General features: G+C 25.3%; 1 protein-coding gene across 1 annotated transcript; it reads right to left on the bottom strand.

The window, feature by feature from the left end:
* Positions 1 to 7,487: 7,487 nt before the first annotated feature.
* On the bottom strand, positions 7,488 to 20,882 carry LOC145843432 (E3 ubiquitin-protein ligase LRSAM1-like). The gene is made up of 18 exons (XM_082950911.1): positions 20,633 to 20,882; positions 19,669 to 19,737; positions 19,223 to 19,307; positions 18,791 to 18,961; positions 18,493 to 18,540; positions 18,318 to 18,415; positions 16,489 to 16,518; positions 16,149 to 16,271; positions 15,526 to 15,613; positions 14,942 to 14,993; positions 14,675 to 14,790; positions 13,637 to 13,824; positions 12,696 to 12,851; positions 11,323 to 11,418; positions 10,729 to 10,827; positions 9,890 to 10,062; positions 9,314 to 9,554; positions 7,488 to 8,732 (listed from the first exon to the last, which is right to left on the bottom strand). The coding sequence occupies exons 1-18, from the start codon at positions 20,873 to 20,875 to the stop codon at positions 8,610 to 8,612; spliced, it is 2,199 nt and encodes a 732-aa protein (XP_082807037.1). The 5' UTR covers positions 20,876 to 20,882; the 3' UTR covers positions 7,488 to 8,609.
* Positions 20,883 to 21,344: the final 462 nt, after the last annotated feature.

Here is a 21,344-nt window from a genome sequence, read left to right as displayed (position 1 = left end):
AATTAACAGTATTTATTTGAATTATAATATACGTTAAATTTTAATTCTTGCAGCTGATACAGTTCTAAATACTATTTATAATAACTGTACATATACAAGTTTGAACACTTAGTGCTACCAAAAAACGTGAATCCCGGAAAAGGTTGGAGTTTGACAATTTTTGCTAAAAAAATCTGGAAAATTCTTGATTTTGAGAGTTAGTAAAAAAATCTTGAACTTGAAACAGTTTTTACATGTAAACTAATAAAACTACGATTTGACACCAAAAGTCTACCATATGAATTTTTCTTTATTAAAATAAAAAACGAATATAAAGTAGCTTAAGAGTATCATTTAATGTTGCTATATTATTTAAGACACTTTTTTTACCGTTAACTTAATTTTATATTAAAATAGAATCAAATATTGTACTTTCAAAAACTTTATATTGGTGCAATGCACCTTTGCTTTTAACATGTATTTACTTATTGTTGTTCTTTGCATTGGAACTAAATCTAGAAATTTTTCTAAAATATCAAAATTAGCAAAAACACCTCTAATAAAAACTCTCAGATGAGCAACGTTTATTCTATCAATGCTCTCATTTTAACAGATTGATTAATGTCCTAATCTAGTTTATGCGGCTTTATTATATACAGACATTTTCTAAAGACGACTTATTGTTGTCATTGAAGAAAAAACCGAAAATATTTTATTACTGCAAACACAAAATAAAAAAAATAAAAATTTATTTTAAACGGGATATTCATTTTAGTAATTACTTTTGCTACTTTAAAACTTGCCTTAACAATTTTTTTCTAATCCATTTGTATTTACTGAAGATAACTATGTGCTTTGATGATTGCAATAACTGCTAACTTTTTTGTTTTTGTTCTCATAACTCTTATATTTTACATATATTCATTTTAAATGTAATATTTTTATTGCAGATAAAGAACTGCTTTTATGCTCAATAAAAAATAGTTTTTTATACTTCATTAACGGCTTTATAAATTTTTATGCTTTTAAAATAAGATGTAACGTTAAAAGGCGTTAAATCCTTGAGATCCTGATAAGCTAAGCTTATCGAAATATATACCAATAAATGAATACTAATAAATTTAAGAACAGATCTACGGAGTCTCAAAAAGCTCTAAGTGAAACGCCGTTAGTTGAAATAAAGTTTTAGCACAAAAACATATGTGGTACTTTTAAAATATTTAAGAAATTAATTGTCTATTCAAGCTGACTTGTAATTTTTTTTTTGTTTCGTTTTTCCTTTATTTTGTGAACTTTATATAAAACACAGTTGCCAAAGAAACAGACTAGTCTAAAAATTTTAAAAACTCAGACTAGGTTAAACCTGTTTAAGAGATTTTTTAAACTCAGGTGTGTGTGAAACTTTATTTCAACGACTTAGAATAAATCTTCGAATTTTAAAATAGTTTTTATGACTGTAGTGTGGTTTACTAATTGTAATTTTTTTTTCAATCTATTTTTGTGTGGTTTTTATAGTGGTAGTGTTTTAGTTAGGTATTTAAACTTGATTAATAGCAAGTTTTTAGCTTTTTTAACTTTTAATAAATTTAGGCTGGTTTGATATATCTCAGGCATTTTTGCTTTTAAAGTGGCAACCATGTAAAAGAATAATTAATTAATAATAATGAGTTTTATTTAAGTACTCAAGCATTTATTGTGTTAAAATTTGTTTTAGCTTTTCTACAATACAAACAGGTTTTAATTTTATTTAGTTAGCTAACTACTGATTTTTTTAAAGAGTGCAAACCATTAAAACGTAAAAATTATTATCAAAAATTAATGTTTTTAAAAGCGTGAATAAGTGGTTCAAAATATAAAAAATGTATAAAGGTGACCCATAAATATTTTGTAAGCTAGGTTTTTAAAGAGAGTTAGGTTTTCAGTATAATAAATAAAAATTAAGTTCAACTTATTTAGTGTTTAAAAAAGTATATAGTTTATTAAGATAAAAGTATATTAGTCAATGTAAATTTTATTTCAATATATATTTATAGGTTAAATAGGCATTCAATGTGAATCTAAAAGTCATTTAAAACAATAAATAGAATAAAAGTATAATTTCTCTATTGTGACTAAAACTAAAACCAAAAGATTACTTAAATGTTACTAAAACTAAAACTGTGGCCCGCTAGATATTAGAAACTTGAAATTTGGCCCGCGGGCACCATCTGCCTGCCGACCCCTGGTGTAGTCAGCAAAAGCTAATATATTTCTTTAGGGTTAAAGTTATTTCAAAGATTAGTAAAGGACGAATAATGACTGTAAACTTTTTAAGTTGCTGGCTAGATTTATTTAAAAAAGTTGCAGGGCAGAATAGTTAAAAAATGTCAGCGGTCGCAGTAATTTTGAAAAAAATTGTATAATGACTATAAATCTCTTTTAATTTAGATTTTGATAAAACAATCATTTAAAAAAATAATTCTAAAAGTAAAAATAAGAGCATTTTTTAAGTCTTTAATATTGAAAGCTCAATCTATTTGACTTGCAGTATGTAATCAAAAAAAAAAGACTTCGCGGGCAAAAAATTCTGTTGGCAGGCCGTTTTTTGCCTATCACTAGTCAAATGTTTAAGTCTACTATTAAAAGTTTAAATTAAACAAATTCAGTTAATATAAGTTCAGCCTCAATATTTGAATTTAATCGTAATAAATAGACTTAAATGAAACAAATGCCTTCGGTGGTTTTAGTAACTTATATGTAAATCACAAGTAAAGAGTTAAATTTAGATTATTTCCTTAAATAGGTTTTTATCTATTTATATAATTTTGAGTTTTGAAACATTGATTAAAATATATAAATAATGTTGTGTTTCTGTTAAACAAAACTGATAAAACCGACAATAAATTATAAATATACATTTATCATATCTCAAAGTAATTTTGTAAACAAAAACAACACAACGTTTTTATAACCAGTTTTAATTTATTAGTTTTGATTTTTTTATTATAAAATAATTTTTTGGTATTCTTTCTTGTTTAGTCTCCAGTTCTTTTTAATTTATCTCAGTTTCTAAACATCAGTAGCAAGAACTTAATTCAGTTTTAATGTACATAAATTTATTAGAGTGTGGCAGCTTTAAACAAAATTCTAACTCAATCCTTCAAGTTTAAATACAATTTTCCAAAAAACTAACTTTAAAAACAACACGAAATGTTAAGTTAAGCAAAAAGAAGTGCGTAAATTTGAATGGATAATGAACAGAGAGTTATTTTCAATAAAAATAGAATACAATTAAAGCAACAAAAGCTTCAAAGGCTCTACACATGAAACTCATAAATAAAAAAACGCTGACTTAAAAAGATCAAAATAAAGATTAAATTCTACCACTGAAATGTTTTGAATTAAAATTGACAAAAACTTATTACACCTAAAATAAGATATTACTTTAAGGTAAAAAGTAAAAAACTATTTTTATGTTCTATAAGAGATAAAAGGTAGTACAAAATCAAGCACAAGTTTTGATAAGAAACTACTAGTTTATGAAACTAGAAAAACTTCAACTTTTTCTTTAAACTTTGCGACATAAGTAACTAAAGTCCTGTGTCTCTTAGAAAACTGAAAATGTTTAAAAACAAAAAAACTTAAATTTTCTTTTCTTTTTAAGTTTTTTCATGGGCATTTCAGCTGTTAAGTTCAGCCCGGTGAAACTGGCTTCCATATTTTCGACTTTTGAGTTTAACAACTCGTTTTCATTTTTTGAATGAGTGTTTTCATTCAACACATCCTCCTTATAAGCCTCGAACTTTTGCTTCAAGGGTTCACCTTTACTTTTTAAAGTAAGCTTTTCAAGCTCGGCCGTTTTATTATGAAGTATTTCGTTCACTTCTTTTCTTTCGCTCTCTAATCTTTTACATTCGATCTCCAACTCTTTCATCTCTTCTTTAAGCCTGGTTTTTTCGTTTATTAAGTCTTCAGTCTCTTTTTTTAAGACAAAGTTTTCTTTTTTTAAACCTTCCACAACATTTGCTTCCTTCTCTTTTCTTTCTTCTTCTATTTGTGCTAAGTTCTTCTCTGCATGTAGCTTGGTTATAGTTGTTTCCTTGCGAATGATTTCTGTTTTCAATCTTCCTTCCTTTACCTCAAATACCTTTTTGCTTTCACACAACTTTGATATCAACATTTCCTTCTCGTTTAACATTGCCTCAATTTTTTCCACCGACATATTCATTTCTTCCTTACCTTTCGAAGCAGTATCTTTACATTTTGTAATCTTCCTTTCCGTTCCATTCTTTCCAAGTTTTCTAACTTTTATTGTTAACCTCTTGTTTACCATCTTCAGCTCTTTACATTTGTTTCCTTCACTTTTCTTTCTACCCCCATACTTTCTTAGCTTTTTTTTCAATGCCTTCTTTTCTAGATGGAGCTTATTTATTACGCTCTCTTTTCTTTTGTTTTCTTGATCTGCTCTGACAGCATTTGCCTAGAAATGAAGTTAAAAATTTGATTACAAAATTTTCAGACTGAAATATATAGAAACTAATGGTTTTATATTGCTTTGAGCTGGTATTTTTTTTTAATATATAACTTTATAAAATGATGTAATATATGAATTCATTTTGATATTATCTAAATAATAAATTGTGCACAAAAGCTTTTAGCTGTCTACCGTGATCAGTTTAAAATAAATGAGTATTGGTGTTTCATGCAATGAACTTATATTATTTTGAAAATTATAGTAAAATTATTTAATATAATATCAAATAAATCATAAAATAAATAGTTCTTAATAACAAGAAGTTTATAGAAGGTTTAGATTAAATCATAATAATTATAGCTCGATAGGATTCACATATAACATTGTATGAGATAAAATGTTATCTAATACTTCAGAAACTAACTTTCAAGTATCTATGTTCATTTTAGTCTTGTTTTAAATCTTATTTATAATATTAAACTTTAACAAACAGTTAGAGTAATTTCAGAGACAAATTCGTAACATAACTGTAATACTCTTTTTTCAAGTTTCACAAATTAGATAACAAACCTCAAGAGCTTTAATTCTATTCTCCAATTCGATGACAATGATGATACTAGGATCCATCTTTCTTACAAATTTATTTTTGGTGCGAAATGATTTACTGATGCAAGCAGTGATAAATTTTTATGTGAAATTAAATTATAAAAAGTTTAGAGTAAACAAAATTAGAAACGTCATAAAAAATTATTTATACTAAAACTAGGCTTGTTGCCAACGAAACAAAACTAACATTTTGTGATTTTTTTTTATTTACTGATAAAAATATTTTAAGTATTTTAATATTAATTTTAATAGAAATGAAAACGAAATATTTTATTAAATCCCGTACACTACTTAATGTAAAACTAAAACTATAAGCTACTTAACTACATTCATTATTTAAATAAAACACTGATAAACTTTTTCATTTAAAATAGCAAATTTTTGGTAAAAGATTTATTTTGTTATATAGTCGTCAAACTACGGCTCCTCACTTATTTTTCCAATTAAAAATAGAATACCACAACAAGAAACCGATTTATTTTATGCATTACGTCTGCAAAAACTTAGTATGTAGCTAAAAGAAGATAAATCTAATATTATTATACTTAACAAAATTTTACATTTTCCTTGAAATTTTCAACAAAACAGAGCAAAAAAGAATGTTAATTGTGTTGTTAATCATATAATTGTATTCAAAAAACACTAAGGCTTAAATAAGTCAAAAAAACCTCTGCATCGGACGACCACCAACAACAGCTTCCGAGATAATTTACAATCTTTTTTGATAATAATTTGTGATGAATGTAGCCGAAATGTTGCTACTAGTTATAACTGTTGATCAGACGAAGTTATTAGAAAATGAAAAAAAAATACTAAAATAATAAAATAGCTTCTGTATTACCAAAAATTACAAAAATCACCTTAAAACCTCTAAGTTATAAATTAACAGTGAAAAATAAATGTTAAAAAGCCAGTTGTTTTACAATGTATAAAATAAAACCGGTGTTAATAAAATAATTAATTTGGAAAATAATGAAAACGATTTTCATAGTAATTTTTCTATATTTAACTGACATATGTTTCTCTGAGTTAAACAAATTAACACAGTTCGACAGAGTTCTGTAAAAAATAATAAGTATTGCAAGTCAAGAATAGAAGATAAAGTAGGTGAATGTGTGTATTTACTAAGGATAAGTAATAACTACTATAGATTAATAGTTAATGTTAGATACAAATCCGACTGTTATACAATCCAACTGTTATAAAGTGTGAAAAGGCGGTAAATTTATTAGAAATAATTAATAAAGTTAAATTTAGGCACTACGAAGTTTTGTATACTTATCATTTAATTGATTATTTAACATATATTGCATCTACTTTTGTACTTAACATTAAAAAATTAAAAATTGTACTACATATTTTTTTTAAGTTAAACATCGTTACTTCTATTCAAAAACCGTTCTTTAACTTTACACTTATTGTAATTATTAAAATTTTATAGGACTTTATCTAAATCAGGATTTCGCCCCCTTTGAAAGTTAGTAAGTCTAAAGTTATGACCTTATGGCTCCCCTAACATTCTAAAATAGCCCCCTTTGTGAAGCCCTGGTCTAGTTTAAGTTTTAAATTCTACCGTAATATCTATGGTAAGTTTAAAAATTACCCTTAAATACGCATAAAACTTTTTCTTGATCTTCATTATTTACTTCAGAAAACCTATAACAAAACTCAAACTATGGCCTTATGGCCCCTTTACTAATCACAGACCCTCCCCTCCTCCCTTTCCGCTTATGACCCCCTAAATTTCTGAAATGGCACTAAAGGGGCCAAATAGCCCATTTTGGGAAGCCCTGGTCTTACAAAACTAAGTTCTTTTAACATTTTACTATTTAACAATCATAAATAGCTTGACAAACTTACTTACATTATAAATTTAATTTTCCAAAATTCTACATTACTAATTACTGGTAGTCAAACTACAGTTTTTAATATTTTTCTTTGTAGCTAAAATTCTTAAATCGACGAATGCTTGTGAGTTTTGCTTAAATTAGTGAATAAATGTTTCATAAATAACTTAAGATAGTCTTTTCAGTTTGTGAAAAATTAAATTGTCTAGGACGTATAAAATACTATAAAAATTTTAAGTTATTATAAAAATGTTTGCTTTTTTAGATCTGTTTAAACATTTTAGTTGGACAATATTATACAATAGTTAATTTTTAACAATTAAACATTTGTATCGAGATTACTTTTTTTAAAGGTTCACGTGTACTTAAAATATTTATTGAATACTTAAGTTGTTTTAAATAAGGTAACATTTTTTATCAAGTTGTATAGATAGTATTTCAATAATTTTAATAAAATGTTTATAATATATTAATACAATATTAAGTTTTATTTTTTTAAATAGTTACAATTCATGAATCTACTTTGAAAAGTTTTTGTTTAAAGTTGGAAAACTACTGACCTTTAAAACGACAAAACAATTCAAAAAAAAACTTCCTTGTAGCAAATAACGAGTTTTTATTGAAACAAAACCATGCAATATAAAACTTGCACAAAACAGCAGTTGCTTAAGAGGTTGAAAAAAAAAGTTGGTCCAAAAGGCTCATTCGCACAGGCAAGCAAAACACAAACAGAAAGACACTATTGTACCATCTTTTATCTATAGAAGTCTTCAAATCTCAATTCAGATTTACCATTAAAAATTCGAGTGTAAACGTTGAGGTTTATTTTATACAAGTGTGACATTGAGTTTTTTTAATAGTTAAATTTAATTTTTATAAATAGCTTTTTAAATATCTAGATAACTCTCACTTTTTTTATGTTTAGTGTCAGCAAAGTTCGTTTAAATTTATAATACTAAATATACAATAATATGTGTAAGGTATGAGTGCAACTTTTACAATAAAAAATACAAACATTATTAACTTAGAAATATCTTAAGAAACATAAATTACCCAGTATTACTAAACTTGAGAAAAAAAAAGTCGAAATATGAGTAAAATTACAAAATGATTAAGCGAAACTTAATTGCAGTCGGCATAAAACTAAAAAGTTTCAAGTAATTCAAAATAATCTTAAATAAATCACAAAAAAGTATTCTGTATTATATGAATAATCAAAGTAATAGAATATGTATTAAGTTGAAAGTTATCAGATAATCTTTTAAGTTGATCACCAAGCTTTTGAAAATTAAATTAGAATCCGTATTGCAATAAAAATAATTTAACTTCAATGAAAAATTATTTAGTTTACATATACACAAGTTTGTATACCTTCATTTGAAATCAATTAAAAATAATTGTTTGGTTTTTAAGCAAACCCAACATTATCTAGTTTCACTTCAAAATTTTTTGAAAAATATTCAAAACGCTCGTTTTATGTTAATGAAAACAATTTGTAAATTAAAAGATGAACAATAACAATGAACATCACAAAAACTCATCTAAAATTTTAGCTTGTTATTTAGTCATACTGAAAACCATTTTTTTTTGGAAATTTACGAGTAAAAAGGTACTTGTGATATGCGGAAAATGAAATGAACAGCGGAATATTTGAACAACATCAAAAAACTTGAGCTCTCAAAAGATGAAACTGATGCGATGCAAAATGTTGGTCACGTGATCGATCACGTGGTGAATATTCGGACTTTCTGGTCGATTTGCGCCCTGCAAATCGGACACTGGGAGAGCTGGGCGGCGCACTTGGAGCACGAGCAGACGTGACCACAGGGCAGGAACACCACGTTTCTCTGTTGTTTGTATGATGTCATAAATCAAAAATAAGTAATAGTTATAAATTGTGTTTAAATTTTTGAAACTTCTTGCAATATAATGCTAAAATTAAAGAGCTGGTAAATTGTTTTTGAAATAATAATTAAAGTTTACTGTGCAAAAAGAAACTTAAAACTTTTAAATAAAACAGATCCTTAAGAGACATTTTTTAAATACAAATAAAAAACTGTTAGTTTTTCCTAACGAGCTAATCATATATAACCCATAAAGTTCTTAAACTATTAAATTTATACTCTTAAAATCTATTGTGATTTGGTTACTAAAGTAAAACAAGGTAAGATCTCAACATATCACAAAAGAGACCAAAGACAACTTTTGCTATGCAAAAATTTATTGCATTACTTTTTTTTACAAAAGATATCTTTCAATTAAAATCTTTACTGTAGCTCAATAAGACTTCTTGACAGTGTATTGCAACAAACTTTATTAAACTCACAACTTAAACATATATAATATATTAACAAAGTATTCAATTGTTAATTAGCACCATTTATCACTATATAAGTTTTATGTTTTCAAAATTTTTAACAAAACCAACCACAGCGTCCATGCAAATCGTGCATTCGTTGTCCTCCGTCAGTTCGACCGGTGGCGCCGACGGAATTTCTCCTTCCGGTGAGGGGATTACCCTTTCGAGTGAGGGAATTACCCTTTCAGAAGTACCAGGTTTTTCAGGAGTGGAAACGTGAACCAGTGCAGGTTTCGGCTCGTCGACTTTTTTGAACTCTGTCGTTTTCAATTCGACCTTCTTCTCGTGGGGAACAAAGTTCTCGATTTCTCTGTTGTTTGAAGTTTGATAAAAAATTAAGAATTAATTATCCTTGAGGATTTCATTTTGTAAGTAAAAGCACTTTTCTTTATTAAATAATGACCTAATTAAGTTTTATTATTGTAAACCAAACCTTAACTAGTCGTAAATCAGAAAAAAATAAGTAATGTAAATAAAATGTACTCATTCTAAAAACTTTATGACGTATTTCAAAATATTTTTCAACTTTAGGCAGAACGTACTTACTTCAAATTTCTAAACACATTTTAGCAATACTTCCCCGATACCAAAAATAACTATTCAGTAAAACTAAATCATATCTATATTAAAAGCGTGTTCGAAAACCTCAAAATGTTCTGCACCGTTCCAGCTTCGTGGACGCCCATTTGTCTCAGCTGCTTCTCGTCCAGAGTTTTGATGTTCGACGTGTTTATCTTGTGCCTGGCGAACTGCGACGCGTACTTTGAGGCATCGCTTCTCGCCAGCAGCTTCAGTATTTCCATTTCAAGCGATTCTTCCTGCGAGTATTTGTGATTATTTTGCCAGGCTGTAACGAGAAGCATTTTTACTTTGTTAAGTAGCTCGTAGCTAGTTGCTTTAAATAGGTGAGTCGTATTAAAAAAAAACTTAATATAAATGATAGAAACTATTATTTAAATCAAAACATGTCCCAAATTAGCATTAGTAAATGCTACTTGCTTTTTTCTTGTTAAGACTTTCCAAAACTTTTCAATTTATTTTTCATCATATAGATTTTTTAATTCACAGTTTACAAAATTTACTGTTGTTAACAAACATTGAATTTTTTATGCTTAACTACAATAAAATTGAAATTCATAACCATCACTTGTACAACTTATAAAAACCAAGCAACATATAATAAACAAAAAGGCTCAAATAAAAAACTACTAATGACTAAACCCACTAATTCTTATGAAAAAAGTTAAGCAAAAGTAAAACATTTTAATAATTTACACTCTTAGTAACTTATGGATAAATAGTGATTTAAAAAGAAAAATTATTATTATACAGAATTGCTTATAATTTTCCACAAATATACTTTTTAGTAGCCTGTTTCTCGGAGTAAAATATATTTATTAAGTTTAAAAAACAATTAAAAAGTTTTTAAAATAGTTAAAAAGAAACTAATTAGGAAAGCTTTACAGTATCAAAATGTTTCTTACTCTTTCAATCAATTTTTCCGGCTTAGAGTCCAACAGTTTTTGGTATTGAATTAACCAAAAATCAATATTGTCATTGTCCTTTTGCTCCTCAATTTGAACCTAAATTATAATGTAATTTCAAATAAAGAACCTACGTAGATAACTATTTTAAATACTTAACTTTAAATGATAACTTTTGTGCAAAAAAAAACAATAATTTTGCTAAAATAAGGTTACAAACAGCTAAAAATAAAAAAAATAAAATAAATTGCGATCAGTAAATACTTTTGTATTTATTGAACTATTTTTGTTGAAAAAATATTAATCATAATTCCACTTTATTTCATAAATGTACAATTGTATTATTGTATCAGTATAAAACTTTGTTACTAAATTTCCTACATTTTTTATTTTAAAAAGTTTACTCTTTTCATTTTTAGTAGAATTATATTTATTTTAAAGGTAAGTAATACTTTTGTTAATTTAAATTTCGAAGTAAAAAAGCGTCAACAAAATAAAAAACAGTCTGGCTACAGAAGTAAAATCAATATATTGAAATTAAAATATATTATTATTTAATATAACAAAATTAAAAATTTAAACTAAATAAGTTACCAGTCTTTCCCTTAATTCTTCTTCTCGATTGTCTTTTTCTTTTAATAACACGACAAGTAAATCAGACAATTCATTTCGTACTTTTGTAAGTGATTGCTGTAATTATTACGTACTAAATTAGTCATTCATGTTTAATTGTAGTAACAGTTAAAGTACTTTATGTTAAATTAAGTTCATATTAGTTGCTACCCTCTAATCAAACTATGCTGTAAGAAGTGTCAAACATTTCTTACTGTAAATGTAATCTTAAATAGTATAAGTGTAGTAGAAAAAATTTTTAAAAATATTTACTATTAGAATTTTTAGTTAACTTTTCAAAATTAATAAACAACATACATTAAAAAAAATATTACACTTATTAGTATTTAGTAACGTTAACTATTTTAGAAGTTGTTAAAATAATTAAGTAGTTTTCTTATTATTATTCGCTCAATGAATAAAACTGTTTTTTTCTTGAAGGCAAATTTAAGTAAATGTATATATTGCAGCGTAAATGCTAAAAATGTTTTTTAATAAAAAAATATATATTTTACAATATATCAAGCAAACATTTTCTTATTAACTTAAGCAATGTACTTAAATTGATATTTATGTAACTTTTTCTTGTTATTACACTAGTTACTAGTTACGAGTATAATAAAATTTAAAATTTAGTACTTCATCATACTTTTAAAAAATTTAAATGATTGTTTGATCGAAAATCTTTATTTAAATTATACTCTAGAAATTGTATTTAATATACAAATAAAGTTTAAACAGTAGATGCAGATAAGTTTTAACAAAAATGTCTTTTTCTAATCTTTAAATTTACTAATTCATTAGTATTACTCAGTAGTTTATATTTACTTCTATTTTACATGATAATCAACTATTAAAGTAATTATTACTTATTAGACATGTAGTTTAATCTTTACATTAACTTTGTATAATTAATATCAAGTTCACTACCAATCAGAGGAGTAACTTGAACGATTCTGCAGGTTACATATTTTTTGAAAATAGCTCTTTATTTACGCTTCTGATACAAAAAGTTCTTTTTTTAGTTTTTTTTTTTTAATTTAAACTGTTCTAAATCGGAATTATTTTTGAAGAATATTAAAGTTGCAGCTTCGTACAAACTACGCCCCTTATTTCAACATTTAATTCATAATTTTATTTTTTTATCACAGTAAAATAGCTCAAAAAATCAAAAAAAAATTCTAACAAAAATATAGTTGAAAAGAAAAAAATATATTTTAAGTAGATTCCAAAATGCTTTATTTTTTATCTAATTTTATTACTACAATAAAAACTTTTAACTTTGCCAAAAATTAGTTTAAAAGCTATAAACAGACTAACAACTTATTAAAATATTCAATTAGATTTATTTTTACCTGGTTTTGGTTTGACTTGTACTTGTTTCTTTCAGTTTCGATTTGAGTTAATTTGATCAGTTCACTTTGCAGCTGCCTTATCTGCTCGTTTATTCTGATCTGAACCACGTCTTGTTCCATTTGCAATTGTATAAAAGCTTCTCTTTGAAACTTTTCCTTAAGTTATTTAGTTGTTTTAAATTATCTTTTTTAGCAACTAAAACTACGATTTAGTGATTTAGCTTTCACAACTTATTTCTGTCACGCTTATCTCATAAAGATTATGTCAGTCAAAGTTTAAATTCTTAAACTGATAATATTAAATTTCTTTATTCTTTGTGGTTTGAAATGAGAAATGTTTGTACACATTCTACAAAAATAACAAAAACTTTCTCTTTCCTTAAACGTTCCTGTTAATAGTATAAATGCCGTATTTTGTGATCTACTATAAATTTTTATAATATATAATCTTTTTTTTCTAATTAAATAAAAACAATGAACACATAGTTTAGTACAACTAATTTCAAAATATTTAGTTAAGAATAATAAAATTATTAACTTGACACTAGTTTTTTTTTTGTATTAATTTTTAATACAAAAAAAAAACATATTTTAAACATGTCATAAATTAAATTACAAAACCTAAATTTTTCAGTAAGACCTTTTTGTTTTAAATTTTCATACTTAAGTAACTTTAAACTTTAAAAACTGATTAGTTGACAGATTATTTCTAAAACATACCTCTAGTAACTTATTTTTTGCTTTAGTTACAACAACAAAAACACTTTTTCATTACATATATCTATCATTTTAAATCAAATAGTTAGAAACCCTTATACAGATATAACCAAACATAATGCCTCATTTCATTTTACAACACCAAACTACTTTGTTAATTTCGACAAAACAGTAGTTTTAATTCCTTAATTAACAAAAGAGTTTAAAATAATTTATGCACAAACCTCAGTGAGTACTTGCTGGACCAGAACGGACTGCAACTCCTCCTTCCTGCTCATCTCCTGCCTGATTATGACGTCATCGTTGGCCATGGAACCGATTGCCCGCTTCTGGCTGTCAGATTGCTGCTGCAGGTAGTTTTCAACCAGCTGCTGGTACTGCTCGTTCTCCGCCATCATCGTTTTCATGGCGGCTATACGAATTAAGTTTACAATAAGTACTTGGCACATAGGTAACTTAAAGTTTTTAAAAAAAAATTATCTAGTAGTGTTTAAAAGAACAGAAAGTAAAGTTAAGTAAACATTTAATAAGTTTTAATTTAAAAGTTATAAGTTATAGGACATTTTTTTGTTTCTATTTTTTTTTTTTTATACATTTATTTTATTTCCTGTTATGTAATCGTAAAAATTTCACTACATTTTAATTTGTATGATATTTTTAACTTTACTTTTGAAATACAGCCTTGAATAACTTTAAAATGGACCAAAATTTATTGACATTTTTTAATTACTTTTTTACTAAGTTACTTTAATGTAGTTTTAAGACCACAATATAACACGTTGAAAATTTATTTTCTACTATAAAAATGTTAAACAGATTTAACCATTTTAAATTGAAATAGGCCAGTGACTTTCAGCTCGCTTTTAAACTAAAGAGCTTTAATTTAGTCTTAAAAAGTTTTACTGTGTGTACGTTAAAAACGAATAAATTAGATCGTAGCTAATTTAAATACTATAAAAAGTAAAATACAATAAACTATAATCAAATGTAGAAAACTTCAGCTTTTTTTCCCGCTCTTAAAAGCGATTTCTCGACCTTATTAGCACAAAGCCGAAGTTAAAGTCAAAAACGATAAAGTACATTAGTTACAAAACACCAGTATTATTTAAACATGATAAATTTTGAAACCAGACTTAACTCTTTTTTATAATAGTAGAATGAATAAATAAATAAGAAATGAAAAATTAAACAATTTGTAATAAGAAAATAAAAAAAAAACTATTTATATGTGAAAACAGTAGAAAATGTATAAGATAACTTGCCTAGTGTTTCTTTTTTGCGCAAAGCATCAATGTCTTCTTGTGTTACTTTAAAATAATTTTCCTGTTCGATTTTATCTCTTTCCAACTTTTCCATTAACTCTTCTTGTTTTTTCGCTCTGTTAATTTTTAAAATGGCTAACTTTCTTGTTTTATATTTATTTTTAGAAGATACATATTTTTGTTTCTGTTGAATTTATATACTTCTTTTAACTACTAACTATATAAAACACATATTGACCTAATTTTTTTAAATTCAAAGAAAAAAACCTTTTAGATTCGTCAAGGAGTTTTTGGACAATAGATGAAGCATTTTTCTCAACTGTAAATAAAAAATTAATCAATCGAGTGTAAAAAGGTTGTAAATTAATTATTTTGTATCAAATAGACAAGTGTTATTTAAGCTGTTGTGTTAAATACTCTTAATAGAACTTCAACTTTTAAATATAAAATTTTAAAACGAATTATGAATATAAAAGTTCTTGGAGATTTTGTGTTTTAGTTTCAATTAGTTTTTTCAAAATTTTTGATAAATTATTAATATTAATATAGAAGTTATTTTTTACAACTTCACACGAACTTTTTTATAATATTCACCAAAATAAAAAAAACTTATAAATAATTATTAATAATTCTAAGTACTTTTTCAAGTAAATTCTTAACTTTTTAAGCAAAGCAATTGTTATTTCTGGAAAAAAAATGATATTTTATTTAAATTTAAATTAAACTTAATTTTACTATACTTTTGCAGTTAAAAGTAGTAAAAGCACATACAAAATAAAATATTTTAAACCAAATATCAGTTAATATCATTGAAACCTAGTACAACAAAACAACCAGATAATAAAACTAACCTTTATTCAGTTGTTCTAACAACATTTTCCTTTCCTTTTCACCTTTTTCATGCTGGTATACTATTGATTTTTCGAACTGTTTAATGTCCTACAAACAACATTGCACATCAGCTTATACAATTGACATATAAACATTTTTTTTTAACAGCACTTTCACTCAAATTTAGCATAGTAATTAAGACTTTAATTTTGACTAAAAAAAATAAATTAAAAGTGAACTAGAATAGCTTATTAACAAGTTCTTTTATTTACCTCATATTCAGCCAACTTTTATACAAAAAGTATATTACTTACAAAAATAATTTCAAAACAGTCTATAAGTGTTAATACAGTATTGTTGAACCAAATCGATAAATAACTTTACAAATTTTAACTAATATAAAGACATATACGTCTAGAACTTCAATTTTTACTTTTATACAAATCTAGACAAAACACTAATTAATATCTTTTACAAGCTTCTTTTTTTTCAAAACATGCAACTCTTAAAAATATGCAATTAAACCTACAATAAACTAATAGAAATAATATAGCAATACTTTTGTAGAAATTAAAACTGGTTATCTTTGATTTTGTAGTGAGGTATGGTAAGAGAATTTACAAAAATATCAAACAATACAAACTTGCTGTAAAAGCTTTTCATTTTTTTCCTTGTCAAAGAGTTGTTTTTCAGCAATTTTAGCTTGTAAATGCTGTTCTTCTTGTAAACGCTTTTCAAATTCGATTTGTCGAAGTCGCTTTTCTTCCTAAAAAATAACAAGCTTAATTAAGAACATAACCTTTTTTCTTAATTAAAGCACAAATCATACACAAAAACGTTACAAAAATGTGTTTGGAACATGCATAAAACCTTTAAAACCTTGAAAAAAAGTAAGTTAGGTCTAATCTAAAAACCAACGTATTTATAAACTACAGAAAAAGTTAATATTATTTAACTTAATGAAATCATAAAAAGGGAAAAACCTGAACTTTGCGGTATGCATCGATACTGGTCTGGTGTCAAAATTGGTTGGAGACGAACATGAAACAAAACATGCTGGTTACGAAAAAAAAACACAAAAACACTTACAAGCAAAACATATGCATATATGTATATATACTGGCTGATGATTAAGGCGTATAGTCTTATGAACATATGTACCAGTACTTTTAAAATTGCACTTTTACAACAAGTTATTTAAAAGCCCTTTAAGTGGGCTCAGTAGAAGGTGTTTAAGTTTGAACAATAACCTTATTTTATATATATATATGTGTACATAGAAGTTTAAGTGTGTCTTTAAAAAACGACAAACACCTAGTTTACTTTCTGTAAATAACTTCTCTACATTAATTTCACAACTGTTTTCGTTATCAATAATTGATGAGTCCTTGAAAAAAGCTCAAGTTTATGATTTAATATTCTTTTTTTTACTTATATCAACACTTTAAACAAATATGCATCCACAATTCTAACAGTGTAAAAAACATATGTTGGAAACATGGCAGGATTTGTAGTTATAATTTAAGATAAATAAATGTATAAATACTTGACTATTGGAATAAACTAAAAGGCAAATCATTTACGATTGGTATTTTTAATTTTTATCATTATTATTTTTAATAACTTGAAAATGAGGTAAGAAAATATTTATGTTTTAATTTATACTATATTTGAGACTTAAAGCACACAGGCTTAGTAAAGAGACACCATTTGCTAATACAATATTTTTTTATTTTAATGCTTTTCAAACATTACTTTGTCTTTTACACACAGATTGTAAATATTTTCAAAGTGAATCTAATATACAAGTTTAACACTTGATTGGTTTAAAATAAGTGATAGTTAGTCAAAGTTAGTAATAAGTAAATAAAAACTATTTTAATTTTTATAAACAATTAAGTATTATAAAACAATTCAATCAATAAAATTTGTTAAATAAAACTATATTAGAAAACGAAAAAAGTCATAATAACTTAAAACATAAAATACGTAATTCAGTAAGCCGTCAGTTAAACTATTTTTTGTAATGTGATAAAATCACAAACATAAATAAATTGTTAAATTTAAACTAATTTTTGAAAACAAAATTAATACTTACATTGGAATTTTTAAGACTCTCATCCTGTTGTTTAATGTTTTTTAATATATTATTATATTAATATGTTTATAGTCATGTTTAAAGATGACTTCCTAGTATTTTAAAAATATTTAATACTGGAATTGGGTCTTGAAACACTTATGTTTCGTTAAAAAAATTCTACTTATGTAAAAGTTATTTCAACTATCAATTAAAAAAATAAACCTTAGTTTGTATTTTCAATAAGTAGTTTTATTTTTTAGCTTAACACATTAAATATTTCATAGTGCATCAAGAATATTATTGTTTTTTAATATCATAAAAATGCACTTAGATTAGAGATTGCTGTCAAGTGAAAAATTTTTCCCTACCTAATGAGTAAAAAAATAACATTTAAAAATTATAACACTATTTTTTTCAAATGCCTAAATGGTTTTTTATTTCTTAATTACTAACTAGATACTAAGAAACTACAATATAATAGATAATTTTTTGAAGACCTACTTTGATCTTTAAACTTATTCAAGTCTTTATAAAGAGAACTATATGTTTAAAAATTAGTTTTAACTTTGTAAAAAATAACGAGTGCTTTGAATTCATTTAACTTTATAATACCAAAGAGATATCTTAATATTCAATATTAAAAAAAAATAGTTTATTTTAGTAACCAAAAGCTTGTTAATCTAAAAAAACAACTAACATCTAAAACAAATTTAAACACGGTTTTGCACTTACCTGGTTTAACTCTGTGACCAGGTTATCTGGTTGTATGTTAGTTGGAGAGAGTATTTTAAGAACAGCATGAGACGGAGGGATATACTCCACTCCACAATCTAATAGTAAATTCAACAGTGTTTTAACATTAAATTTTTTCAATAAATGTTGCACTTTTACACCTCAATCTACTAACCTCTACAAATAAATTTTTGGATGGATTCTAGTCCTTCTTCACAGATCCCTATACATAGTTTTTGTTTTTACTTAGATGTACAGACATAGCCTCAAATAGATAAAAAACTATATGGTCTTGTTGTTTTAATATTTTAGCTAATAAAGACATTTTTATCTGAACTATAAGTTTAGTAATTTAAATTCTAAAGTGTAATTATTTCATATTTGAAGTAATAAAAGTTAACATAAATTAAATATATTATTAATATTTTGAGAAACAATGGACTATACAAAAAATTAGTATAAACAAAACTAACAGCTTGCTGGGTATTCCATTTGACTTATGTTAGGTAACAGAAGAACTTGTAAGTTTCTTGCGTAACAAATATTTTTATTCAGGTATTTAACACTATTAGTTCCACTTATATCTAAGGTTTGAAGAGATTGCATGGTCTTAATGGAGGGTGGCAAACTGTTTATCTTGTTGTCTGCATTGATATATCTTTATATAAGTCTTTTAAATGATTTTGTTTTTTTGTCAACAAAAGTAGTTAAAAAACTAAAGTTTTAAACTTTAACTTAATAGTTTTCTCATTCTGATGACAACTATATTAAAAGTTTTGTTTTTCTCATAATAAGTAAAACATATAATTTCATAAAAATAGAATACAGTTAATAATTATAACTCAATTATCATGTTTACACTTTTTTACTATATTTTCAACAAAGTTAATTAAAACATTTATTACCTTTAGCTAAAAGAATTTTTAAATTCACCAGCTTCCCAATTGTTTGAGGTAGTTCCGTCAATAGGTTGTTGCTGACATTTAAATTCTAAAAAGTTATTAGGTGTTCAAAAGCACTTAAAGCTCAATAAACTTTGAAATATAACTTTATATATTCTGAAATTTATATAAAAATTATGAAAAAGACACCATGTATCCATTTTTTTTTCTTTTATTATTAATAGATACAGTAAACTATATTTATAAATTTCTATAAATAAATTAATTTGCTATTTTACTGAAATTTAAAAAAAAGAAGACAAAACATTAATTGAATTAAACGTTTATTTAACAAACCTAAAAAACACTTATTTAGATTTTGTACTACTAAAATAATTCTGGTATAGCTGAAAAAAAAACTTTAAAATTTTCGTTTATTTAAAAAAAGATGTAGCATGAGAACAACAAACTTGTAAGCCATGAAGCTCGCCAATTTCTGCAGGCAAACTCTTCAACTTGTTGTTGTGAACATCTAAAACCTACAGTTTAATTTTTTTAAAGAAAACACAAACTACAATTAGACTTAGTTTTATTATTTTTTAGTTTACAACTGATTTTATATGTTGTACCAAATAAGTTACAAGATGTAATTTCTATAAATGCTTTCTGACATAATGTTTATTACAATGAAAGAACTGCTTTATACAGGTCTACAAAATAATAGTTTTGGTAAAACTGTCATTGATGAACAAATAAACAATGGAGCTAAATTGTGCACCTCAATACTGGTGAGCAACTGAGCAACACATTACCTCAGCCTGTAACTTACATTTTAGCCTGAAAACAACTTTTTCAAATGACAAATATCTAAACTTTTCAATAACTAGCATTTTGAAGAGTGCTTTTAATTTGTTTTAAGTACATAGTAGTTGTTTTATAAATGATCATTTCATTACAATCTCGCTTTAAAAAAGTTTATTTATTTTACATATTACAATCATTCACAATTAAGTGGCCCTTTTAGACTTTTTTAACAAGTCTGGCAAAAGATTTAATTTTGGTGAATCTTGTCTGCCAAATAGAAATATTTAACTACTCCTACACTTTATCATATAATTGATAAAAAAACTTATTCATTTGATTAACAAAAAACTATATAGAAAAACAAAAAATAAAATCCTATAAAAAATATTTATAAACAGTTAAACTTCAAATTAAGCAAATTAATAAAAATTTTATAATCAAAATTTAAAAAAAAACACATATATGTATCTAGATAAACTAAAACATTAACTAAATTTCTCTTTATTAGGTAAACCATATAACTCTTTGACGTTTTATAATTAAAAAAAATATTTTTTAATGTTTAAAACGCTCCTTTACTAAACAAAAATCAATAAGAAACAAGTTAACATTTAAAAAGGTTCAACTCACTTTTAAAGATCTTAAATTTAAGATTAAGCTTCCACTTCCAATTGACTTCAAGTTATTAGTGTGCAAAACTAAACTTTCTGTAAGAAATACCTTACACTGGGAGAACAGTGACTCAGGAACATTTGCAAGTTCACAAGAATTAAAGTCAAATATTCTATCTGGATTATCCTTGGCTACTACCAATAACCTTTCGTATCGTTTCTTTGCTTCTTTACTTTGACTACTTTTTGAAAAAAAGGGCATAACTTTAACTTCTAAAATTTTGGTTTAAATAAATTTATGTAAATAGTTATATCAACTAGTAGACTATTAAAACTTTTTATTGTATTAATACTAGTTTTCAGGCTAATAAACTTTACTCTGAGAAGAACTTGAACATCAAGTTTGAAACATGTGTAAAGTAGTGACTGATCTAACTACTACTTATAGTATTAAAAATTAAATCTTAATTGAACTTATGTTATTTACAGTCTAAAATATTTTATTATGTGTTCTAGCTAGTAGAAAATTTTTTTTAAGTTTATCTTTTTTGTTAACATTTTATAACCCAGTGGTCTTCACAAAAAGCACTGTGCAAAGTAAATAGCAAAGAAATTGACTTACTGTGCACAGAAAACTTAGTCAGGTTTTTTTTTAAGGCCTTAGGGGGGGTCCAACATTTTTTTTTACAAAAATTAACTTTGGCTTTTACATGAAAGCTTTAAGTACAAAC

Source organism: Thalia democratica, chromosome 8 (genome assembly GCF_965202585.1).
Source record: "Thalia democratica chromosome 8, ktThaDemo2.hap1.1, whole genome shotgun sequence".
Lineage (NCBI taxonomy): Eukaryota > Metazoa > Chordata > Thaliacea > Salpida > Salpidae > Thalia > Thalia democratica.
Note: the sequence above shows the minus strand (reverse complement) of the source record. Positions and strands in the feature narration are given on the sequence as shown.

What these genes read in the sequence shown, in the direction of transcription:
- LOC145843432 (XM_082950911.1), bottom strand. Translation starts at nt 20,875, where the DNA reads ATGCCCTTTTTTTCAAAAAGTAGTCAAAGTAAAGAAGCAAAGAAACGA. An exon ending in CCAAAAATTTATTTGTAGAG is followed by an intron (nt 18,416 to 18,492) that starts GTTAGTAGATTG and finishes ATTTACTATTAG; the next exon opens with ATTGTGGAGTGGAGTATATC. An exon ending in AAGAATTAAGGGAAAGACTG is followed by an intron (nt 10,828 to 11,322) that starts GTAACTTATTTA and finishes ATTATAATTTAG; the next exon opens with GTTCAAATTGAGGAGCAAAA.